The sequence below is a fragment of the Globicephala melas genome, chromosome 1 (genome assembly GCF_963455315.2).
Source record: "Globicephala melas chromosome 1, mGloMel1.2, whole genome shotgun sequence".
Lineage (NCBI taxonomy): Eukaryota > Metazoa > Chordata > Mammalia > Artiodactyla > Delphinidae > Globicephala > Globicephala melas.
The window spans coordinates 53,243,315-53,264,655 of record NC_083314.1 but is presented as its reverse complement, the minus strand read 5'-3'; the positions used below and the strand labels follow the sequence as shown (position 1 = coordinate 53,264,655).

The 21,341-nt window shown below is 39.5% G+C and overlaps 1 protein-coding gene across 4 annotated transcripts in view; it reads left to right on the top strand.

Annotated features, from left to right (window-relative positions):
- The window catches only part of PAPPA2 (pappalysin 2), a 565,818-nt gene that overhangs the window by 298,370 nt on the left and 246,107 nt on the right, over positions 1 to 21,341 (top strand). For all 4 annotated transcript variants that reach the window (XR_009563406.1, XM_060295976.1, XM_030875398.2 and 1 more), the window contains one exon: positions 20,011 to 21,082. Coding sequence is in view for 3 of the 4 variants with exons in the window: in XM_030875398.2 (XP_030731258.1) it covers positions 20,011 to 21,082 (1,072 nt within the window). In the remaining variant the exon portion in view is untranslated. The remainder of the gene's footprint in view (positions 1 to 20,010; positions 21,083 to 21,341) is intronic.

Here is a 21,341-nt window from a genome sequence, read left to right as displayed (position 1 = left end):
GTCTGGTATTGCACTTTTGTTTGTTTGAAGGTTTTTGATTACTGACTCAATCTCCTTACTAGTAATTGGTCTGTCAAATTTTATATTTCTCCATGATTCAACCTTGGAAGGTTGTATGTTTCTAGGAATTTATCCATTTTTTTAAAGTTGTCCAATTTGTCGGTATATAATTGTTTATATTAATCTCATAATCCTTTGTATTTCTGTGGTATCAGTTATAACATCTCCTCTCATTTCTGACTGTTTACTCGAGTCCTCTCTCTTTTTTTCTTGAGGAGTCTAGCTCAAGGTTTATCAATTTTATTGATCTTTTCAAAGAACTAGCTCTTGATTTTGCTGATCTTTTCTATTATCTTTTTAGTCTCTATGTTATTATTTCTGCTCTGATCTTTAACATTTCAGAACTTCTGCTAACTTTTGGCTTTGCTTGTTCTTTTTTCCCTAGTTCCTTTAGGTCTAAATTTAGATTGTCTAGTTGAGATTTTTGTTTGTTTGTTTCTTGAGGCATGCTATAAACTTCCTTCTTAGAACTGCTTTAGCTCTATCCAATAAGTTTTGTCATCATATTTCCATTTTTGTTTGTCTCAAGGTATTTTTGGTTTCTCTTTTACTTCTTCATTTTCCCATTGGTGTTTAGTGGCATGTTATTTAGTCTCCACATATCTGTAAAATTTCCAGATTTATTCTTGTAATTGATTTATTGTTTTATACCATTGTGTCTAGAAAAGATGCTTGACATGATTTCAATTCTTAAATTTTTAAAGACATGTTAAGACTTGTTTTGTAGTCTAACATATAATCTATCCTGGAGAATGTCCCATGTGCACTTGAGAAGAATGTGTATTCTATTGCTTTTGAATGGAATGTTCTGTATGTAAATGTTAAGTCAATCTAGTCTTAATGTGTCGTTTAAAGCCAACGTTTCCATATTGATTTTCTGTCTAGATGATCTATCCATTGATGCAAGTGGGGTATTAAAGCCCTTACTATAATTGTATTGCTGTCTATTTCTCCCTTTAGATCTGCTATTATTTGCTTTTATATACTTAGGTGCTCCTATGTTGAGTGCATAAATACTTACAAATGTTATATCTTCTTATTGGATTGGCCCCTTGATCATGATGTAACAGCTTTCTTTGTATCTTATTGCAGTCTTTGTTTCAAAGTCTATTTTGTCTGATATAAGTACAGACACCCCAGCTTTCTTTTGGTTTCCATTTGAGTAGAATATCTTTTTCCATCCCTTCACTTTCAGCTTATGTGTGTCCTTACATCTAAAGTGAGTCTTTTGTAGGCAGCATATAGATGGATCTTCTTTTTTTTATCCATTCAACCACTCTAAATCTTTTGATTAGAGAATTTAGTTATTATTGATAGATAAAGTAATTATTGATAGATATGTGCTTATTGTCATTGTATTAATTATTTTCTGGCTGTTTTTGTAGCCTCTTTCTTTTGCTGTCTCCTTTTTTTAAAATTTATTTATGTATTTATTTTTTAATTAAATAATTAATTATTTCATTTTTTGGCTGTGTTAGGTCTTCATTGCTGTGCATTGTCTTTCTCTAGTTGGGGCGAGTTGGGGCTACACTTCATTGCGGTGTGTGGGATTCTCATTTGCAGTGGCTTCTCTTGTTGCAGAGCATAGGCTCTAGGCACACAGGCTTCAGTAGTTGCAGTACGCAGGCTCAGTAGTCGCGGCACTCGGGCCCTAGATTGCACAGGCTTCAGTAGTTGTGGCACGTGGGCTCAGTAGTTGTGGAGAACGGGCTCTAGAGCACAGGCTCAGTAGTTGTGGAGAACAGGCTTAGTTGATCTGCGGCATGTGAGATCTTCCCAGACCAGGGATCGAACCCATGTCCCCTGCATTGGCAGGCAGATTCTTAACCACTGCACCACCAGGGAAGTCCCTTTTTGCTGGTCTTCTTTTGTGATTTGATGACTTTCTTCAATGGTATTCATATGTTCCTTTTTATTATCTTTTGTGTAGTTACTATACGTTTTTGCTTTGTGGTTACCATGAGGCTTACATATGACAAATTGTATCTAAAACAGTCTATCTTAAGTTGATATCAACTAAGTTTCATCTCATTGTAAAGTTTTACATTATTACTCTCCCCACCATGTTTCATCTTTTTGATGTCACATTTTACATTTTTTATCTTGCTTATCCCTTAACTAATTACTGTAATCATAGTTATTTTTATTACTTCTGGCTTTTATCCTTCATACTAGCTTTGTAAGTGATTCATCCACTACCTTTACTATATATTTACCTTCCCAGTGAGATTTATTCTTTCATATGTGTTCTTGTTATTAATTAGCACCCTTTCTTTTCATCTTAAAACGGTCTTTTTAACACTTCTTTTAAGGCTGGTTTAGCGGTGATGAGCTCTTCTATCATTTACTTATCTGGAAAGCTCTTAATTTCTTCTTCACTTCTTAATATTAACTTTGCTGCTAATATTAACTTTGGATGTTCTCCATACACACACTAAAATCTGAGCAGCTCTGGTCTAGAGCTGGCATTTCAGGAGGTCTGTGTGCACTTTCAGTCTGGTCCGGCAGGCACTACCTATTAAAGGTAGAAGGTGGTGGTGCTTTTCATTTAACTCCCGATGTCCGCTCTGTTCCTCATCAGTAACAATAATAACCTTAAGAGTAGCTAACATTTATTGACACTCTGTGTCAGGAACCTCGCTAATTACTTTCCACGGTTGCTATGTATGAGCCACCTCTTCTGAGGTTGCGCATGCCTTTGGATTCTTGTCTCCCAATCTCACCATACTGTGTTTCCCTGCTCTCTCAGGCAATGACAAAGCAAGCCCTCTCCTCTCCCTGCCAATCTGCCTTATCAGCTCTCACCCTATGCATGGGTGGCCTATGGAAAGCCTGGGGAATTCTCATTCTGGTTTCTGTCATCTTTGTGCATGACTAAAATGAAGAGTGGACTGTAAAGAGAGATTTAAAATTTTTCTGGGAAGATGCTAGTGAAATAGTCTCAGAAGGTTTTTCTCCCACTCTGTAAAAGCTTGCGCTCATGGTTAAAAAGCTGAGCCTAATCCTGTCTTGAAGGAAAGTCTTCTAGAACAGCTGAAAAAAACCTCCCTGGGCTTCTTTTTTCACTTTCTCCCACTGTTCCTGCTGACACAGCCCTGCTCTTTGCCAGGTTGCATGGCCCTTGATGGATGGCCTATCTCCTCCTCCTCCTTGGCCCTTTTTGTTCCCCTTATGCTCTCCCTGGGGGGTGGGGTGTTGGGTAAGTAGTTCTGCAGAAGGCAGCAGATAGATGTGCAGGAAGGCCATAGGCATAACATCCTGAGAAAGAACCTTGCCTTGTATCAGGTTGATTTATGATCATGACCTAACCTGGCCCTATTTTTTGCTCATTTTCCTCCTAAAAACAAACTTGCACCACACAGCATGTTTTTTCAGTTACCAGAGCTGATGACATTGTGCGTGACTTCTCTCTTTTATTGAGCCTCACCTTTCTGGAAGCCAGTGGGCCTTCCTGGAGAAGCAGAGCTCTCACTCCCGATTTTAACCCTCCCAGAAGTACAGAGAAGAACTCTGCTCTGGGGCTTTCCTGGAATTGAGGTTCCATGGCCATTTCTGTGCCAAGGACAGCACTTTTGCCTGGACTTTATCTTCTTCTACCTTGGCCTGTAGTTAAATGATCTCCTCTATAAGACTCTCTCATGGATGAATGTTCCCTCCAGGATTGGGCTTTGCCCAAGAAACTCTCTCCACAGGTTTTACCACATGTGCTGTAATCCAACCTTGTAGGACTCAGAAGGAAGCAGCTTATTATGTGATGGCTGGGGAAAGCATCATGGGAAAGTCTGAGCACCTGTAGATGCACAGTGGAAGGAACACTTGGTCCCCCTTGCGTCATACCTCTAGGTCAGATGCAATTGCAGGATCAAGGGGCACCCCTGCCCTCCACCCACTCACCTCCGAGACTGGTGGGATATCTTCCTTCTCTGAGTCAAGATTCTCATGACTCAATTTGACTTTCATAGCAGAGCAGGTGCAATGTAGGAACTAAAACTTGGTCTTCCCTTCACCCTGTGGGAAATTCACAGGTGTTTAAGATAGGCTCTTGTCCTCCAGGAACTTTCAGATTGCTTGGATAAATAGGGAAAATAGCAGCGGTACCATGAGGGTCAGCAGAAAACTCCTTTGACTAAAGTGGTCAAGCAAGGCTTCATGGACAAAGTGAAGTTTAGGTTAATTTTGAAGGGCACACCCATAGGTGGGAGGCACTTCAGGCAAAGGGAGCTCTATAGCATTATTTGTGGGGTTGAGACTGTATTTGGAATGGTGGTGTTTGTTAGGAAAGTGACATGTTGACTGTAGATCAGGATTTTAATCGGGAAGCGTATGAGAATGAAGTCTCAGTGCATCTTTCTCAGCATTGGGCTTACATAGGCTCTCAGACGGGGACATTTTTTGGCTTTTCCATTTATTTCAACATTCTGAAATCAAAGTTTGCATAATGTTCTTGAAACACAGACACTTTTCTGCTTTGAGAAGGAAAAGTGTATGAATTGCTCCTTTTCCCCATTTGTCATCACCATAAAATAGGAATGCCAAGGACAGGTTGGTTCCTGACAGTTCTCAGAAGATTCCTTTTGCTCTCACTTCATATTGACTTTTATAACTCCTGGGGTGGATACTGTCCTCATTAGGATGCCAAGAACACTGTTGAAGTGTAACGCCCTCTATCTGGTCTTGTGTTCAGGGGACCCTATTCTATCAAAACCAACTGGCAGAAGATTCCAGTAGGGGAGCAGAGGGGATTTCTGGTGAAAGAGGTGAGCAGTCAGAACAGTCTGACTGGCTTGTTTGAGAGCAGCTCCTACCTGGACCATCTCATTTCCCTTCTCCGTTACACTCTCTTCTAATACAGAGTCCTCCTCCACCAGTTACATACCTAGTGGGGAAACCAAGAAAAAGGAAGAAATGGAGATGGAAGCCACTGGCTTGGAGCAGAGTTTTCAGCTGAGTGTTCTTCACATCAGCTCCCCTCCCACCTTCTCCAGCCTTTAGTCACTGTCCTGGTTTTGGGATACGAAGCTCCCACTTTGTTTCAGGGTCCTCTAGAATTGACTACTGAGTGTCATGTGTCACAGTAAACCCTGCGGGGCCACCCAGACATTTTACTAAAGGTCAGTAAGACAGCCTGTCAACTTAGGTATTGCCCAGCCTGGAGATACTAACTGCTATGCTAACCAGTCTGTTCTCTCCTCCAAACTATTTCCAGGTGTGGATGTCAGCCTGCATATATTTTTTTGAGAATCAGATCCCAGTCACCTTCAAGAAGTAGTCTGAAAATTTGTTAATGCCACACTCACCAGCTCTTTTGCTCTTCTTGCTCCAAAAGAAAAATTAACCATTAATTTTTAGAATTTGAAATGTTTTAGTGCAGTGGAAAGAGCATGGGCTTTTTGGGCAACGAGATCTGGTTTTGATCCCTGTCTCTGGTTCTTCCTAGATGTAAGACTGTGGAAAACTTGCTTAACTTCTGTGATCCTCAGTTTTTTGGTTTTTAAGTGAATACAATAAAATTCAGTTCATACATTTGTGGTAGGGTTTAAAAGGGCTGGCACATGTCCAGTGTCTGGAGCGTCGTAGATATTTAATAAAAGATAGTTTAAGTCTCTTTATTTCCTTTTGGCATGAGCAGATCTCCTGAGTGCAAAGAAAGAACCCCAAAACGAAAAGAATCAGGATTACTCCTCTACAGGGGCCACATTTAAAAATTTCTACATTAAACAGTTATTTATATCTCTCTGGCTTTGATGTTCACTACTACTTGAAATTTTTTCACCCAGGGAGACTAGTTGATTCTATTAATTCTAAATTCTGGCAATTAATGATAGTAGAGAACTGGATGCAAATGATTTTTCTGGAGGACCCACATGAGTATATAGCTCTGTTAAGGTACCCACGGTCTCTAAAGACAAGTTTTGGAGTTGAGAGCAGGAATAAAAAGAAAAAGATATGCTCTCTCAATTTACTTTCCTTTCTCTGAAAACTTAAATACAAGGTAAAGTATTTGAACAATTTTACATTTAGTAAACACTGATGCATAATGGAAGCCAGTTCCAAGCAAGAGCTGAAAGAAAAATCTTTTTAATTGAGGTATAATTGATATAACATTAGTTTCGGGTATGCGACATAATGAGTCGATCTTTGAATGTACTGCAAAACGATCACCTCTATGTCTAGTTACCATCGTCACCATACACAGTTACATATAGGTTTTGTGTGTGATGAGAACTTTTAAGATGTACTCTCTTGGCGGCTTTTGAGTATTCACTACAATATTATCGACTGTAGTCACCATCCTGTACATTATATACCCATGAGTTACTTATTTTACAACTGGAAGTTTGTACTTCTTGAACCCCCTCATCCATTACACCTACCCCCCATTCTCCTACCCTTCGGGTTACCACCATTCTGTTCTCTGTATCTATGAGTTTTGTTTTGTTTTTTAGATGCCACATAGAAGTGGTAAGTGAAATCATACAGTATTTGTTTTTCTCTGTTTGACTTAAAAAAAAATTTTATGGAAGTGTAGTTGATTTACAATGTTGTGTTAGTTTCTGGTGTACAGCAGAGTGATTCAGATATATATATATATATATTTTTTTCATTATGGTTTATTACAGTATTGGCTTATTTTACTTAGCATAATACCCTCAAGATCCATCCATGTTGTCACAGATAGCAAGATTTCATTCTTTTTTATGCATGAGTAGTATTTTATTGAGTATATTTACCACATCTTTCTATCCATTCATCCATCAATGAACACTTAGGTTGTTTACATATCTTGGCTATTGTATATAATGCTGCAATGAGCACAGAGGTGCACATATCTTTTCAAAGTATTTTCATTTTCTTCAGGTAAATACCAAAGGCAGAATTGCTGGATCATATGGTAGTTCTAGTTTTAGTTTTTGAGGAAACTCCATACTGTTTTCCATAGTGGCTGCACCAATTTACGTTCCCACCAACAGTTGCAAGAGGGTTCCCTTTTCTCCACCTCCTCACCAACACTTGTTATTTCTTGTCTTTTTGATAATAGCCATTCTGACAGGTGGGAGGTGATAATCTCACCGTCATTTTGATTTGCATTTCCCTGATGAATAATGATGTAGAGCCTTTTGTGAAATACCTGTTGACTATCTGTATGCCTTCGTTGGAAATATGTGTATTCAGATCTTCTACCCTTTTTAAAACCAGATGTTTTTGGGTTTTGTTTCGCTATTGAATTGTTTGAGTTCTTTATATATTTTGGATATTAGACCCTTATCGGATATAAGATTTGCAAATATTTTCACCATTTGGTAGGTTGCCTTTTCATTTTGTTGATGGTTTCCCTTGCTGTGCAGAAGTTTTTGCTGTTGTTTGTTTGATATAGTCCAACTTGTTTATTTTTGCTTCTGTTGGCTTTGCTTTTAGAGTCAGATCCAAAAAATCATTTCCAAGACCGATGTTGAGTCACTTACATTCTATTTTTCTTTTAGGAGTTTTGTGGTTTTAGGTCTTACATTCTAGTCTTTAATCCATTTTGAATTAATTTTTGTGTATGATATAAGATAGTGGTCCAGTTTCATTCTTTTGCAAGTGACAATCCAGTTTTCCCAGCAGCGTTTTTTGAAGAGGCTGTCCTTTTTTCATTGTATTCTTGGCTCCTTTGTCATAAATGAATTGATCATATACATGTGGGTTTATTTCTGGGCTCTCTATTCTGTTCCACTAATCTGAGTGTCTATTTTTTATGCCAGTTCTATGCTCTTTTGATTGCTGTAGCTTTGTAGAATAGTTTGAAATCAGGGAGCATGAAGCCTCCAGTTTTGTTTTTTCTCAAGATTGCTTTGGCTATTTGGAGTCCTCTGTGGTTCCATACAAATTTTAGGATTGTTTGTTCTATTTATGTGAAAAATGCCACTGGAATTTTGATGGGGATTATATTGAATCTGTAGATTGCTTTGGCTAATACACACATTTTAACAATATTAATTTTTCCAACCCATAAGCATGAAATATCTTTCTATTTATATGTGTCCTCTTCAATTTCTTCCATCAATGAGTCTTTCGCCTCCTTGGCTAAATTTATTCCTAGGTATTTTATTTTTCTTGATGCAATTATAAATGGATTGTTGTCTTGATTTCTCTCTCTGATAGTTTGTTGTTAGTATGTATAAACACAAGAGATTTGTTTATATTGATATTGTATCCTGCAACTTTACTGAATTTGTTTATTAGTTCTAACAATTCTTTAATGGAATCTTTAGGATTTTCTCTATATAAAATCATGTCATTCACAAATAGTGACAGTTTTACTCCTTCCTTTCCAGTTTAGATGCCTCATTTCATTTTCCTGCCTAACTGCTCTGGCCAGTACTTCCAATACTATGTTAAATAAAAGTGCAAGAGTGGGCAACCTTGTCTTGTTTCTGAAGTTAGAGGAAAAGTTGTTAGCCTTTCACCCTTGAGTATTATGGGTGAAAGTATGGACTTGTCATACATGGCCTTTATTGTGTTAAAGTATTTTCCCTCTATGCTGACTTCGTTGAATGTTTTTATCATAAATTGAGGTTGAATTTTGTCTAATGTTTTTTCTGCATCTATTGAGATGATCACATGATTTGTATCCTCCATTTTGTTAATGTGGTATATCACGATTGATTTGCAGATGTTGAACCTTTCTTGCATCTCTGGAATAAATCCCACTTGATCATGGTGTATGATTTTTTTTAAAATGTATTGTTAAATTTGGTTTGCCGATATTTTGTTGAGAATTTTTGCATCTATGTAATCAGGGATATTGTCCTGTAATATTCTTATTTGTGGTGTTCTTGTCTGTTTTTGGTATCAGGGTAATGCTGGCCTTATTAAATAAGTTTGGAAGTGTTTCCTCTTCTTCAATTTTGTGGAAGAGTTTGAGAAAATAGGTAATAGATCTTTTTTGAATGTGTGGTAGAATTCACCAGTGAAGCTGTCTGGTCCTGGGCTTTTGTTTGTTGGGAGGCTTTTGATTATGGATTCATATCCTTACTAGTAATTGGTCTGTTCAAAATTTCTATTTCTTCATAACATTTCTTCTATTTGGAAAACCATATATTTCTGGGAGCTTATCCATTTCTTCTAGATTGTCCAATTTGTTGGTGCATAATTGTTCATAATAGTCTCCCATGACCCTTTGTATTTCTGTGGTATGTGTTGCAACTTCTCACTTTGCATTTCTGATTTTGTTTCATTGAACCCTGTCTCTTTTTTCCTGGCTGAGTGTAGATAAAATTTGTCATATTTGTTTATCTTTTCAAAGAACCAGCTCTTATTTTCATTGATACTTTCTATTGTCTTTTTAGTCTCTATTTCATTTACTTCCACTCTGATCTGTGTTATTTCCTTCCTTCTACTAACTTTGGGCTTCTTTTATTCTTTTTTTTGATTCCTTTTGGTGTAAGGTTAGGTTGTTTGTTTGAGAGTTTTCCTGTTTCTTGAGGTTGGCATTTATTGCTGTAAACATCACTCTTGGTACTGTTTTTGCTTCATGTTTCAGGTTTTGGTGTGTTGTATTGCTATTTCCATTTTCATTTGTCTCAAGGTATTTTTTGATTTCTGCCTTGATTTCTTTGCTTACCTATTGATTATTCAGTAGCATGTTGTTCAATCTCCACATATTTGTGATTTTTTAAAAACTTTTTCTTCTTGTAATTGATATCTGGTTTTATATCATTGTGGTCAGAAAAGATGCTTGATATGATTTCAGTCTTCTTAAATTTATTGAGACTTGTTCGGTGGCCTAACATATGACTCATCCTGAAGAATGCTTCATATGCATTTAAGAATGTGTATTCTGCTGCTTTTGAATGGAATGTTTTATATATAACTATTAACTCTATCTGGCCTAATGTGTCATTTAAAGCTAATGTTTCCTTATTGATTTTCTGTCTGGGTGATCTATCCGTTGATGTAAGTGGGGTATTAAGTTTTCCGCTATTATTGTATTACGGTATTTCTCCCTTTGGGTCTGTTGTTATTTGCTTTATATATTTATGTGCTTATATGTTGAGTGCATAAATATTTACAAATGTTATATCCTTTTGTTGGATTGACCCCTTTATTATTATGTAACACCCTTCTTTGTCTTTTATTACAGTGTTTGTTTTTCTTTGTTTTTTATTACAGTGTTTGTTTTAAAGTCTCTTTTGTTTGATAAAAATATATCTACCCCAGCTTTCTTTTGGTTTCCATTTGCATGGAATATCTTTTTTCATCCCTTCACTTTTAGGCTGTGTGTGTCCTTACATCTGAAGTGAGTCTTTCGTAGGCAGCATATAGATGGGTCTTCTTTTTTTTTTTTTTAATCCATTCAGCCATTCTATGAAAGAATGATTCTTAAAGTTTTAAGACGATGTGACCCAAATGTTTGGCTTCAGTACCACCATCATTTTTCGAGTTACATCACTTGATCTGATTTTTCTAACCCATGGGCTTTCATAGTTCAGTTTGGTGTTGAGTGATTTCATAAATCATGTTGATGATCTGGTCCCTCTGTTCCTCCCAAGAATGTGGTTTTGATGAATAAACAACAGTTATAACGTGTTTGCTTCTATCACATGTACATCCAAAGTTATAAAATCTCAATGTTGCACAAGCTCAGAATTTCACCACGTATATTGTGTTGGCTTAGACTGTGTTGGCTTTGTCAGCCTTTACTCTGCTAGACTGAGAAATCTTCTAAATGTGGAGATTGGTAATTTTTCTTTTTTATCAAAGTCCATCTTCTTCTGCTTGGTGGAGTTAAGGAGGCAGGGCTGGGGATCACTCCTGAGGGCATGTGGATGAGCCGTGGAGGTCTTTCTGTGATCCGAGTTTGTGACTGAAGGATTTGAAGAGCAGACCTGGTATGGACAGATTTTATTTTACAGGAACAGTCAGTCACTGAGTACTTTGGTAATTTTAAGGCTCAAAGCCCAGAGTGGAAGAAACATATACCGCACCCCCCACCCCTTTAAAAATACTTTTTTTTTTTAAAGAGCAGTTTTAGGTATACAATAAAATTGAAAGGAAGATACAGAGATTTCCCATATATCCCTTGCCCATACACATGCATTGCCTCCTCCATTATCAACATCACTCACCAGAATGATCTTTTATTTTTTTATTATTTGAACATTTTATTATTTTTATTATTTTTTATCTTTTATCTTTTATTTTTATTATTTTTTTAAATGTTTTATTCTCAAGGATGACTTTTCACTGACACATCATAATCACCCAAAGACCATAGTTTACTTTAGGCTGTACATAATCTTGGTGCTGTACATTTTTATGAGTTTGGACAAAAGTATACTGAGGTATATCTACAGATCATTTTCACTGCACTAAAGGTACTCTGCTCTTCCTATTCATGTCCCTCCCCTCACCCCTGATCTTTTTCTTTTTTTTTTGCGGTACGCGGGCCTCTCACTGTTGTGGCCTCTCCCGTTGCGGAGCACAGGCTCTGGATGCGCAGGCTCAGCGGCCATGGCTCACAGGCCCAGCCGCTCTGCGGCATGTGGGATCCTCCCGGACCGGGGCAAGAACTCGTGTCCCCTGCATCGGCAGGCGGACTCTCAACCACTGCGCCACCAGGGAAGCCCAACCACTGATCTTTTAACTATCTTTATAGTTTTACCTTTTCCAGAATGCCATATAGTTGGAATCATACAGTATTTAGCTTTTTCAGATTGGCTCGTTTCCCTAAGTTAAATGCATTTATATTTTCTTCATGTCTTTTCATGGCTTGGTAGCTAATTTCTTTTTAGCACTGAATAATATTGTATTGTTGGGATGGACCACAGTTAATATATCCATTCAACTACTATATATCCTATATATCAACTAATATATCCATTCAACTACTATATATCCTATATATCAACTAATATATCCATTCATTGTTGTGGTTGCTTTCAAGATTTGGCAATTATGAATAAAGCTGCTGTAAACATCCATGTGCAGGTTTCTGTATGGACAGAGTTTCAACTTTCTGGGGTAAATAGAAAGGATCATGATTGCTGGATGAAGAAACCACCAAACCGTCTTCCAAAGTGGCTATATCATTTTGCATTCCTACCAGCCATGTATGAGAATTCCTGTTGCTTCACATTTTCAAAAGTATTTGATGTTGTCAGTATTCTTGATTTTGACCATTCTAATAGGTGTGTAGCGGTATCTCACTGTTGTTTTAATTTGGATTTCTGTGATGACATATGATGTGGAGCATTTTTTCATATGCCTCTTTGCCATCTGTATATCTTCTTTGGTAAGGTATCCACTATGGTCTTGGACTTGTTTTAAAATTGGGTTGCTTATTTTCTTATTGTTAAGTTTTAAGGGTTCTTTGTATATGTTGGATAACAATCCTTTGTCATATGTGTCTTTTTTTTTTTTTTTTTCTTTTGCGGTATGCTGGCCTCTCACTGTTGTGGCCTTTCCCGTTGCGGAGCACAGGCTCCGGACGTGCAGGCTCAGCGGCCGTGGCTCACGGGCCCAGCCGCTCCGCGGCACGTGGGATCTTCCCGGACCAGGGCACGAACCCGTGTCCCCTGCATTAGCAGGCGGACTCTCAACCACTGCGCCACCAGGGAAGCCCCATGTGTCTTTTGCAAGTGTTTTCTCCCAGTGTGTGGTTTGTCTTCTAGTTCTCTTGATATTGTCTTTAGAAGAAAATTAGTTTTTAATTTTAATGAAGTACAGCTTATGAATTATATCTTTCATGGATCATGTCTTGGTGTTATATCTAAAAAGGCATCATCATACTGAAGGTCATGTACGTTTTCTTTCCTGTGTTATCCTCTACAAGTTTTGTAGTTTTGCATTTTACAGTTAGGTCAGTGATCCATTTTGAGTTAATTTTGGTGAAGAATATAAGATCTGTGTCTATATTATTTTTTTTTGTTTTATATGGGGATATCTGGTTGTTCCAGCACCATTTGTTGAAGAGACTGTCTTTGCTCCATTATGCTTCTTTTGCTCCTGGCCAAAGATAAATTGATTATATTTATGGGCTCTCTATTCTGTTCCATTGATCTGTTTGTCTACTCTTTCACCAATACCACAATATCTTGATTACTGTAGCTTTATAGTAAGTCTCAAAGTCACACTTAACCCCTTTTTAATTATAAAAAATCAGATGACCAGCAAAGCAGCCACATCTACTTTAATAGTCAGGGGGCGAAGGAGACACGTGGTGGCTTGTATCTGCTTTCCTTTTGAGTCTTTCTAGTGGTGGCACTGGCTCAGACTAGCTCACCAGAGCCAATTGTACACTTCTCTTCCCAACTCCATGTTCAGGGACATCAGTAAATTAAAATTGGCCATTGTTGGAATATTTACACCACAGAAATTAGCAAATGCCAACAATCAGTGTTTGTTTGGTTTTATCCCTTCAGAGAACCAGTTGTTAAACATTCATCTGCATAACACTGATTTGGTATCTAATTTGTTCTTCCCTTTGATAGTTCATCATCAAATTCCTTCTAGTCATCACAGGTAATGCTTATTAATCACTTTGTATGAGTTAGGCACTGTGCTAAGATCCTTCACATGTGTTCTTTAATTCTCACAACAATGTCATGAGGTAGGTCTGTGATCTCAGCTTCTGGTTGAGGGATGCTGAAGAGAAGACCAGTGGTGGACAGATTTTTATTTTACAGGTACAATTTGCAAGTGAGTAAACTGAGGTTCAGCAAGATGATGTAATTTTTCTGAGGTCACACAGCATGTTAAGTGGTAGACTGGAGACTGTAGCTTCTGGCTGACTCATGCTTGTAACCACCATGCACTATGGTCTTCCCCAGCATAGAAAACTGTTCTGGGCTCAGAATCATGACACGTTGGCTCTAGTGTACTGTACGCACCCAGACTGACACCTGCCCTCTCAGAACCTCAGTGTCCTCATCTATATAATAAGGCTGGTGATGATACTCATCTGCCTAGCTCACAGGACGGCTTTACCATTTAAGTGATAGTTACAGCAGATTGCTTTGGAAAGCTTAAGTACTGTATAAATGGGAGATATCATTACATGATAAGAAGTGAAGGAAAAAAATATTAACCAAAAGAATACTACATCACAGTTAAGAAGATTCAGCTAAAGTAGATATTTTATATAAATGCAGGTTCTATGAAATATTACAGTAAATGTTTCTGGGTGAAATGGCAGGACCTTTGATCTGGGAATGCCTGAACTTACCTCTTGAAATTCTTTGGCTTTGGGTCTCCCTAACCTTCCCAGACACTCTGATTAGTAATCAAGGTGACCTTAGTTTCATGGGCAGATTTGATTGGAACTAAGTTATTAAGAAGGTAGTCTAGTGCTGGAAAGTTGACATTTAGTAACTTCAGGGAGAATTTTTGCCTTATTATGTCCATGTTTTAATAAAGGTTTGTTTTTTTTTGTTTTTTTGTGGTTTTTTTTGCTGTTCACATAGCTATTTATACTTCCAACTGTCAGCATATTTCATTGTAGTTGTTTATTTAAGGTTTATTTTCTTGACTATACTGAACTCCTGATGATGTCAAATAACCGTATGATTATTACAGAAATCCCAAGCACCAAGTACTGAGATCGGCGACTAGTATTGCTGCATAAATATCTATCCAACAAGTGCATGGGTGAACTAACTACATGGAACTCTCGTGGTGTTCATGTATATCTTATGCCACAGTTGTCCATCTGTAAGCTTTGAAAAATTTCCTAATTGCAGTTGGAGCTAGTGTGTGAGGCAAGGTCAACCACGTGGTGTTTCATGCTAGAGTTCATCTGTGTGCTCTTAGGATATCAGAGGCATTTGGCAGCAGTAGGAAAGCCTCAAGGTATTCCCTAACTTACACAGTCCAAGCCCCTTACTGTGTTATACAAGGCCTACCTTGACATGTTTCACCTTTGGTGCTCTCCATCCTGCCACTGTGTGGAATGATTTGTAATTCTTTAGCCTGACCAATTCTTACACACTCTTCAAGAGTAGGTTTGGGTCTCATCCCCTCAGGAAATCATCTCTGAACTATGGGTTGTGATTAGGTTTTGTTTTCACTCACCTATGTATTTCTTTTTTTGGGTTTGTTTGTGTTTTTTTGTTGTTTGTTTTTGTTTGTTTTTTTGCGGTACACGGGCCTCTCACCGTTGTGGCCTCTCCCGTCGCGGAGCACAGGCTCTGGACGCGCAGGCTCAGCGGCCATGGCTCACAGGCCCAGCCGCTCTGTGGCATGTGGGATCCTCCCGGATCGGGGCACGAACCCGTGTCCCCTGCATCGGCAGGCGGACTCTCAACCACTGCACCACCAGGGAAGCCCTCACCTATGTATTTCTTGATATTAGTTCTGATATTATATTAAAATTACTTCCTATGTTGCCTATTCTCCCATGAGACTATAACTCCTCAAGTGCAAAGACTACCTTTTCTTCCAAAGCTGAGAAGAGTGTGTACATCTGGCATGAATGAGATGTTCAGCAAATATTTGAGGAACTGAAATGACTAATTCCAAGTGGAATTTCTTTTTCTAGGAAGAGCAAGACAGTGAGATGAAATGTGAACCCTTCAAGGCTTAGTGGGGTGACAGCACTTCAAGTGGCCAAGCATGATCCTCTTCCCACCAGCTAGGGGTGAAGCAGAGAGCTTCCAGGTTACGGGTTCAATGTTGGGGCTAAGTCTGTGTTTGTCTGAGCACAGACTGCAATTCTAGTTTAACTGCAGTCTGGTTTATTCAGTCTCAAGGGAGAAGAGAATCAGATAATTTTCCATTCAATACCCTACAGATTGGAGGAACAGATTTTAACCAGTACAGACTATAAGAATATAGAAGATGCAGGGGGTAGAAACATTTATTTACTCTGTCCTTGTAAATTTTGAAAATCCCCACAAGGACGCACTCATGATCTCATGGAAGAGGTTGAGGTGGCTGGCAGTGATCCTCAGGGAGATGTAAGCATACTGTGCTTCAATGCCACAATTTCCTCTCTTGGAATAATAGATCTTTTAGCGGGAGCAGGGGACATTTATTTCCATTTCAGTAGTCTTAAATGTGAGTTGTATTATAGATAATAAAAAGCCCCAATTAATTATGAATCCTAGACAATCCATTAACCATATTCTCTAACAGCATCATATCTGTGCACTTATTCATAACAGGCTCCTGTTTCTTTTAACTGCCTTTCATTCCACTAGTTTTCTGAATTAATGAGCAAGAACGTATGGTTACGTAGAGACCTCAGACAGACCTAAAATGCTCTATCTGATATGATCTTTAAACAAATAGTTTAAAACAAATGGTTTAAAAGAATTTCAGATGCGATTTCCACTTTCATGTCTGACAACGTATTGATAACAATTTTTCTAATTCCTTTCCACTGGTTGGAAAAATTAAGATTCCCAACTTCTGTCTTCTGCATTTCCATCCACTGAACAGCAGTCAGAAGCTTGAATTGTTTTGTTTGTTTTTTAAAATTTATTTATTTTATTTTTGGCTGCGTTGGGTCTTCATTGCTGCACGCAGGCTTTCTCTAGTTGTGGAGAGCAGGGGCTACTCTTCGTTGCCGTGCGCGGGCTTCTCATTGCGGTGGTTTCTCATATTGTGGAGCATGGGCTCTAGGCATGTGGGCTTCAGTAGATGTGACGTGCGGGCTCCATAGTTGTGGCTCGTGGGCTCTAGAGCGCAGGCTCAGTAGTTGTGGCACATGGGCTTAGTTGCTCCGCGGCATGTGGGATCTTCCCAGACCAGGGCTCGAACCTGGGTCCCCTGCATTGGCAGGCGGATTCTTAACCACTGTGCCATCAGGAAAGCCCTTGATTTGTTTTTAAAATATAGAATAACAGCAGCTCTCAACATGTTTTCGCAAGAATCTGTATTTGTGTAAGTTCCACTTGTGATTCTGATCCACGGCTAGTGTTGATGACATTGGTTTCTTAGTTCGTTTGGTTTGCTATAACAAATATACAACAGACTGGGTGTCTTAAATAGAAGAAATTTATTTTTCACTGTTCTGGAGGCTAGGAAAGATAAAGGCACCAGCAGATCTGGTGTCTGGAGAGAACCTTTTTCTTGGTTGGCAGATGGCTGTCTGTCTTCTTGTATCCTCACATGGTGGGGAGCAGAGAGAGAAGCTAGCTTTCTTCTTAAAAGGACACTAATCCCATCATGAGGGCACCACCTGCATAACCTAATCACCTCCTGAGGGCCCTATCTCCAAATATCTTCACATTAGAGAGCAGGGTTCCTGCAAATGAACTTTGGGAAGACATAAATGTTCAGTCCACAGTAATTGGGTTGGAAAATTGTATTTGTTAAATATGTTTTTTTTTTCTTTCCTTCTCTGGAATGAGTGCAAGGCAGTGCTTCAACAATTATTTACTCTCTTCTATAGATGAAGTATGAGCAGTGGTAATACAGCAAATAGAATGCAGTTATCTAGGTACCTAGTGAGGTTTCACATATGCTGCTGTGACATCTTATTAAATTAGAGAGTAAAGAATCATTACTTTCATAATCATTCAAAAAGTAATACTTCTATATACTTTCTACAACTCCCAACTAAAATTGGCTATTTTAATGCTCTTGGCCAATAAATCCTCTTTAATATAATTACTAAAATTTAGATTAATCAGAACTAGACTAGTATGAAAAGAAAATTCCATCTTCTGTGTAGTGTCTCAAGAAGTTAGAAATAACATTTTAGACACACTATAATTTTAATAGCTTCCTATGAGCTAAATAAGTAGGAACAATTATTTTGTTGCTACTAGAAGTTCTAAGGACAATAAGTTAATGTGTTCAAAATTGCAGTTAGATGCTGGCAGGTAACAAGCTAATTATCTAGTAATTTATAAGTCAAGCCTAATAATTTATACCACAACTCATATACACCTGTATATGCAACAAATATGAAATAGCCTCCTCCTCAATTCTTCCTCTTAAAAACCAGCTGATTTGGCTTCCCTGGTGGCGCAGTTGTTGAGAATCTGCCTGCTAATGCAGGGGACACGGGTTTGAGCACTGGTCTGGGAAGATCCCACATGCCGCGGAGCAACTAGGCCCGTGAGCCACAACTACTGAGCCTGTGCGTCTGGAGCCTGTGCTCCGCAACAAGAGAGGCCACGCTAGTGAGAGCCCCGCGCACCACGATGTAGAGTGGCCCCCGCTTGCCACAACTAGAGAAAGACCTCGCACAAAAATGAAGACCCAACACAGCCAAAAATTAATTAATTAATTAATTAATTTAAAAAAACAGCTGATATTTACTAGTTGAGAAGTTAGTAACTCCATGGTTCTGATATTAAATATTGCAGCACATTTCTTCATAGTTTAGTGGATGGACATAATTAAGGCTAAATGTACTTATGAAAATAAGTGAACCACGGAGAAACTATGAAGCAGGAAACTTATTACTGATCTCACTAGGTTTGTCTGCTTTTTTGAAAATCTACCCAGTACAAGAATTTGTAAAGCAGTAATTGTTACATTCCTTTACCATACAGACCTCAGTGTAAGAATAAACAAAAAACCCCAAACAATACTAGAACATCACCATTGTATTATACCTAGTCATCACCAGTACTTGGAAGTCTAATTGTTAGAATTGCTAGATTGGGGATGAGTTGCTTTTGTTAAAAAGAACATTTTATTTTTTAAATCACAAGTTATTGATTTATGTTAGAAACAGAAGAGAAGATAATCTATCATTTATGAAGAACATAGCTACTTTTAAGACACTTGCCTGCAATTAGAATGGGAGGACTCATGGCTTTAAAATCCAAACTGTCCATAGAGTGGTACTCTTTGAGTGGATTATATAGGAGCTCAGGTAAATAAGTAAAACTGTTGGCTGAGGGAGGCTGGGGAAGAATAACTCTTGGTTTTAGCCTCAGGTATCTATCTAAAGGCCAGCCGACTTTTCTAACATTCATTCATTAGTTAAAGCAGTATTTACTAAGCATTTCCTGTGTGAATGTACTGCCTCTATGTAAATTACAATTGAAAGCTGCTGTTGAGACCCTGCCTATATAGTATAAGAGGGACCGGGAGGATGGTGGGTTCATAACTGCAGATGGATTGCTGGGAACATTCAAGGCCTCCAAATGGCCTTCAGTCTTCCTATTTCATCTGTGGTCCTGTTACATCTGATTACTTCTTCCTGCTGCCAACTTGTTAGTGACATACTTATCTACAGGAATTCCTTCCTTTGTTTATGGGACTTAATAGTGCTGGGCCTCCTATGAGCAAGGTGGTAAGTAAGGTAGCACGTGGTGAGGAGCTTCGTTTACCTGGGAAAGTTCCACTTCTGTACTCTGGTGGGCGTTACTGGTTATAAAACAATCATTCTTATAATTTGACTAGGTTTTTTCAGTCTAGGACCATGGGGCAATGTCATTTTGCTTACTCTGGGGAACAGCTGTTCACTATGGATGGGTATCCTTGCCCTTGGGCACTAGAGGGAATAACATGTCTGGGATGTTACAGTCTTCTCCTTATTTTCCCCACAAGAATCATCATTTCAATATTCAATAGAGAAAAATGACCTTTTGAAGGGGTAGGAGATTACTAACTTTTGTAAAAACCATGAAGGCCCTCATGACTTCTGAGGAAGTGGAAAGAGTGGGAAGTCATGGACACAGAGTCACCCTGAGGAACGTTTGTGACAGAGTGGTGAGGATGGTTTTCACTTGCATTAGACATCCCCTTACAACTTCCATTTTAGTTATTTAAAAACACCAGAATGCTTTAAATTGGATGGAATCTCAAGTTAAGTTCCTTTTGGGGAAAGATGTTGCCAGAACAGCCTGATATGGGGTACTGGACAGGCAGCTTAGGTGGAGAATCTGTATCACTTATTTTTTTCCCATTAAAAACCTACATTCTTGCTATTTATATGGGTTTTCTTCTCCCTTTCTCCATCCCCTTTGTATCTGGTATTTCTCCCCTCGACTCTTCCTTCTTTCCCAGGTGTGTTTGATAACTGCTCCCACACTATCAGTGACAAGGGCTGGGCCCTGGGGATCCGCTCAGGGAAGGATGTGGGAAGGCGAGATGCTCGCTTCTTCTTCTCTCTTCGCACTGACCGCGTGAAGAAAGCCACCATTATGATGGGTCACGGTCGCTATCAACCAGGCAAGTGGACGCACGTGGCAGCCACTTACGATGGACGGCGCATGGCCCTGTATGTCGATGGCACTCAGGTGGCTAGTAGTCCAGATCAGTCCGGTCCCCTGAACAGTCCCTTCATGGCATCTTGTCGCTCTTTGTTCCTGGGTGGGGATAGCTCCGAGGACGGGCACCATTTCCGTGGACACCTGGGCACACTGGTCTTCTGGTCGACGGCCCTGCCACAAAGCCACCTCCAGCACAGTCCTCAGCAGCCAAGCGAGGTGGAGGATTTGACCACCCTGCTACTGACAGCCAGTTTTGAGCCCCTGGAAGAACAGTGGGCCCCCTTTAGAGATGGGAAGTACCCACGGCTTGAGGTTCTCCAGGGCTTTGAGCCGGAGCCTGAGATTCTGTCACCTTTGCAGCCCCCGCTCTGTGGGCAAACAGCTTGTGACAACGTGGAACTGATTTCCCAGTACAGCTGGCACTGGCCCCTTCGGGGAGAGAAGGTGATCCGCTACCAGGTAGTAAACATCTGCAACGACGAGGGCCTGAACCCCACCGTAAGTGAGGAGCAGATCAGTCGGCAGCATGAAGTGCTCAATGAAGCCTTTAGCCGCTACAACATCAGCTGGCAGCTGCACATCCACCAGGTCCACAACTCCACCCTGCGCCGCCGTGTTGTGCTCGTGAACTGTGAGCCCAGCAAGATTGGCAATGACCACTGTGACCCTGAGTGTGAGCACCCACTCACAGGCTACGATGGGGGCGACTGCCGCCTGCAGGGCCGGTGCTACTCCTGGAATCGCAGGGATGGGATCTGCCACGTGGAGTGCAACAATATGCTGAACGACTTTGATGATGGTGACTGCTGTGACCCGGAGGGGGCTGACGTGCACAAGACCTGCTTCGACCCTGACTCACCTAGGAGGTAAGGGACTGGGGCTTGGGGTATCTGGCTTGTAGGGTACATTCCTAACATCGTTTTATCCTTTTGGCTTCTGGAGACAAAAGAGTGTTCACACAGCCCCCAAATAAAACATTCATCTACTCCACCAGATATTATTGAACTTTCATGAAGTACCAGGTGTTGTGTTGGGTGATTAGGAACACAGAGATGATTAAGACGAGACACAGCCCTCACAACTCACTTTCTGTGGAGCAGACAGCTGTGTACGTGGTGTGAAATG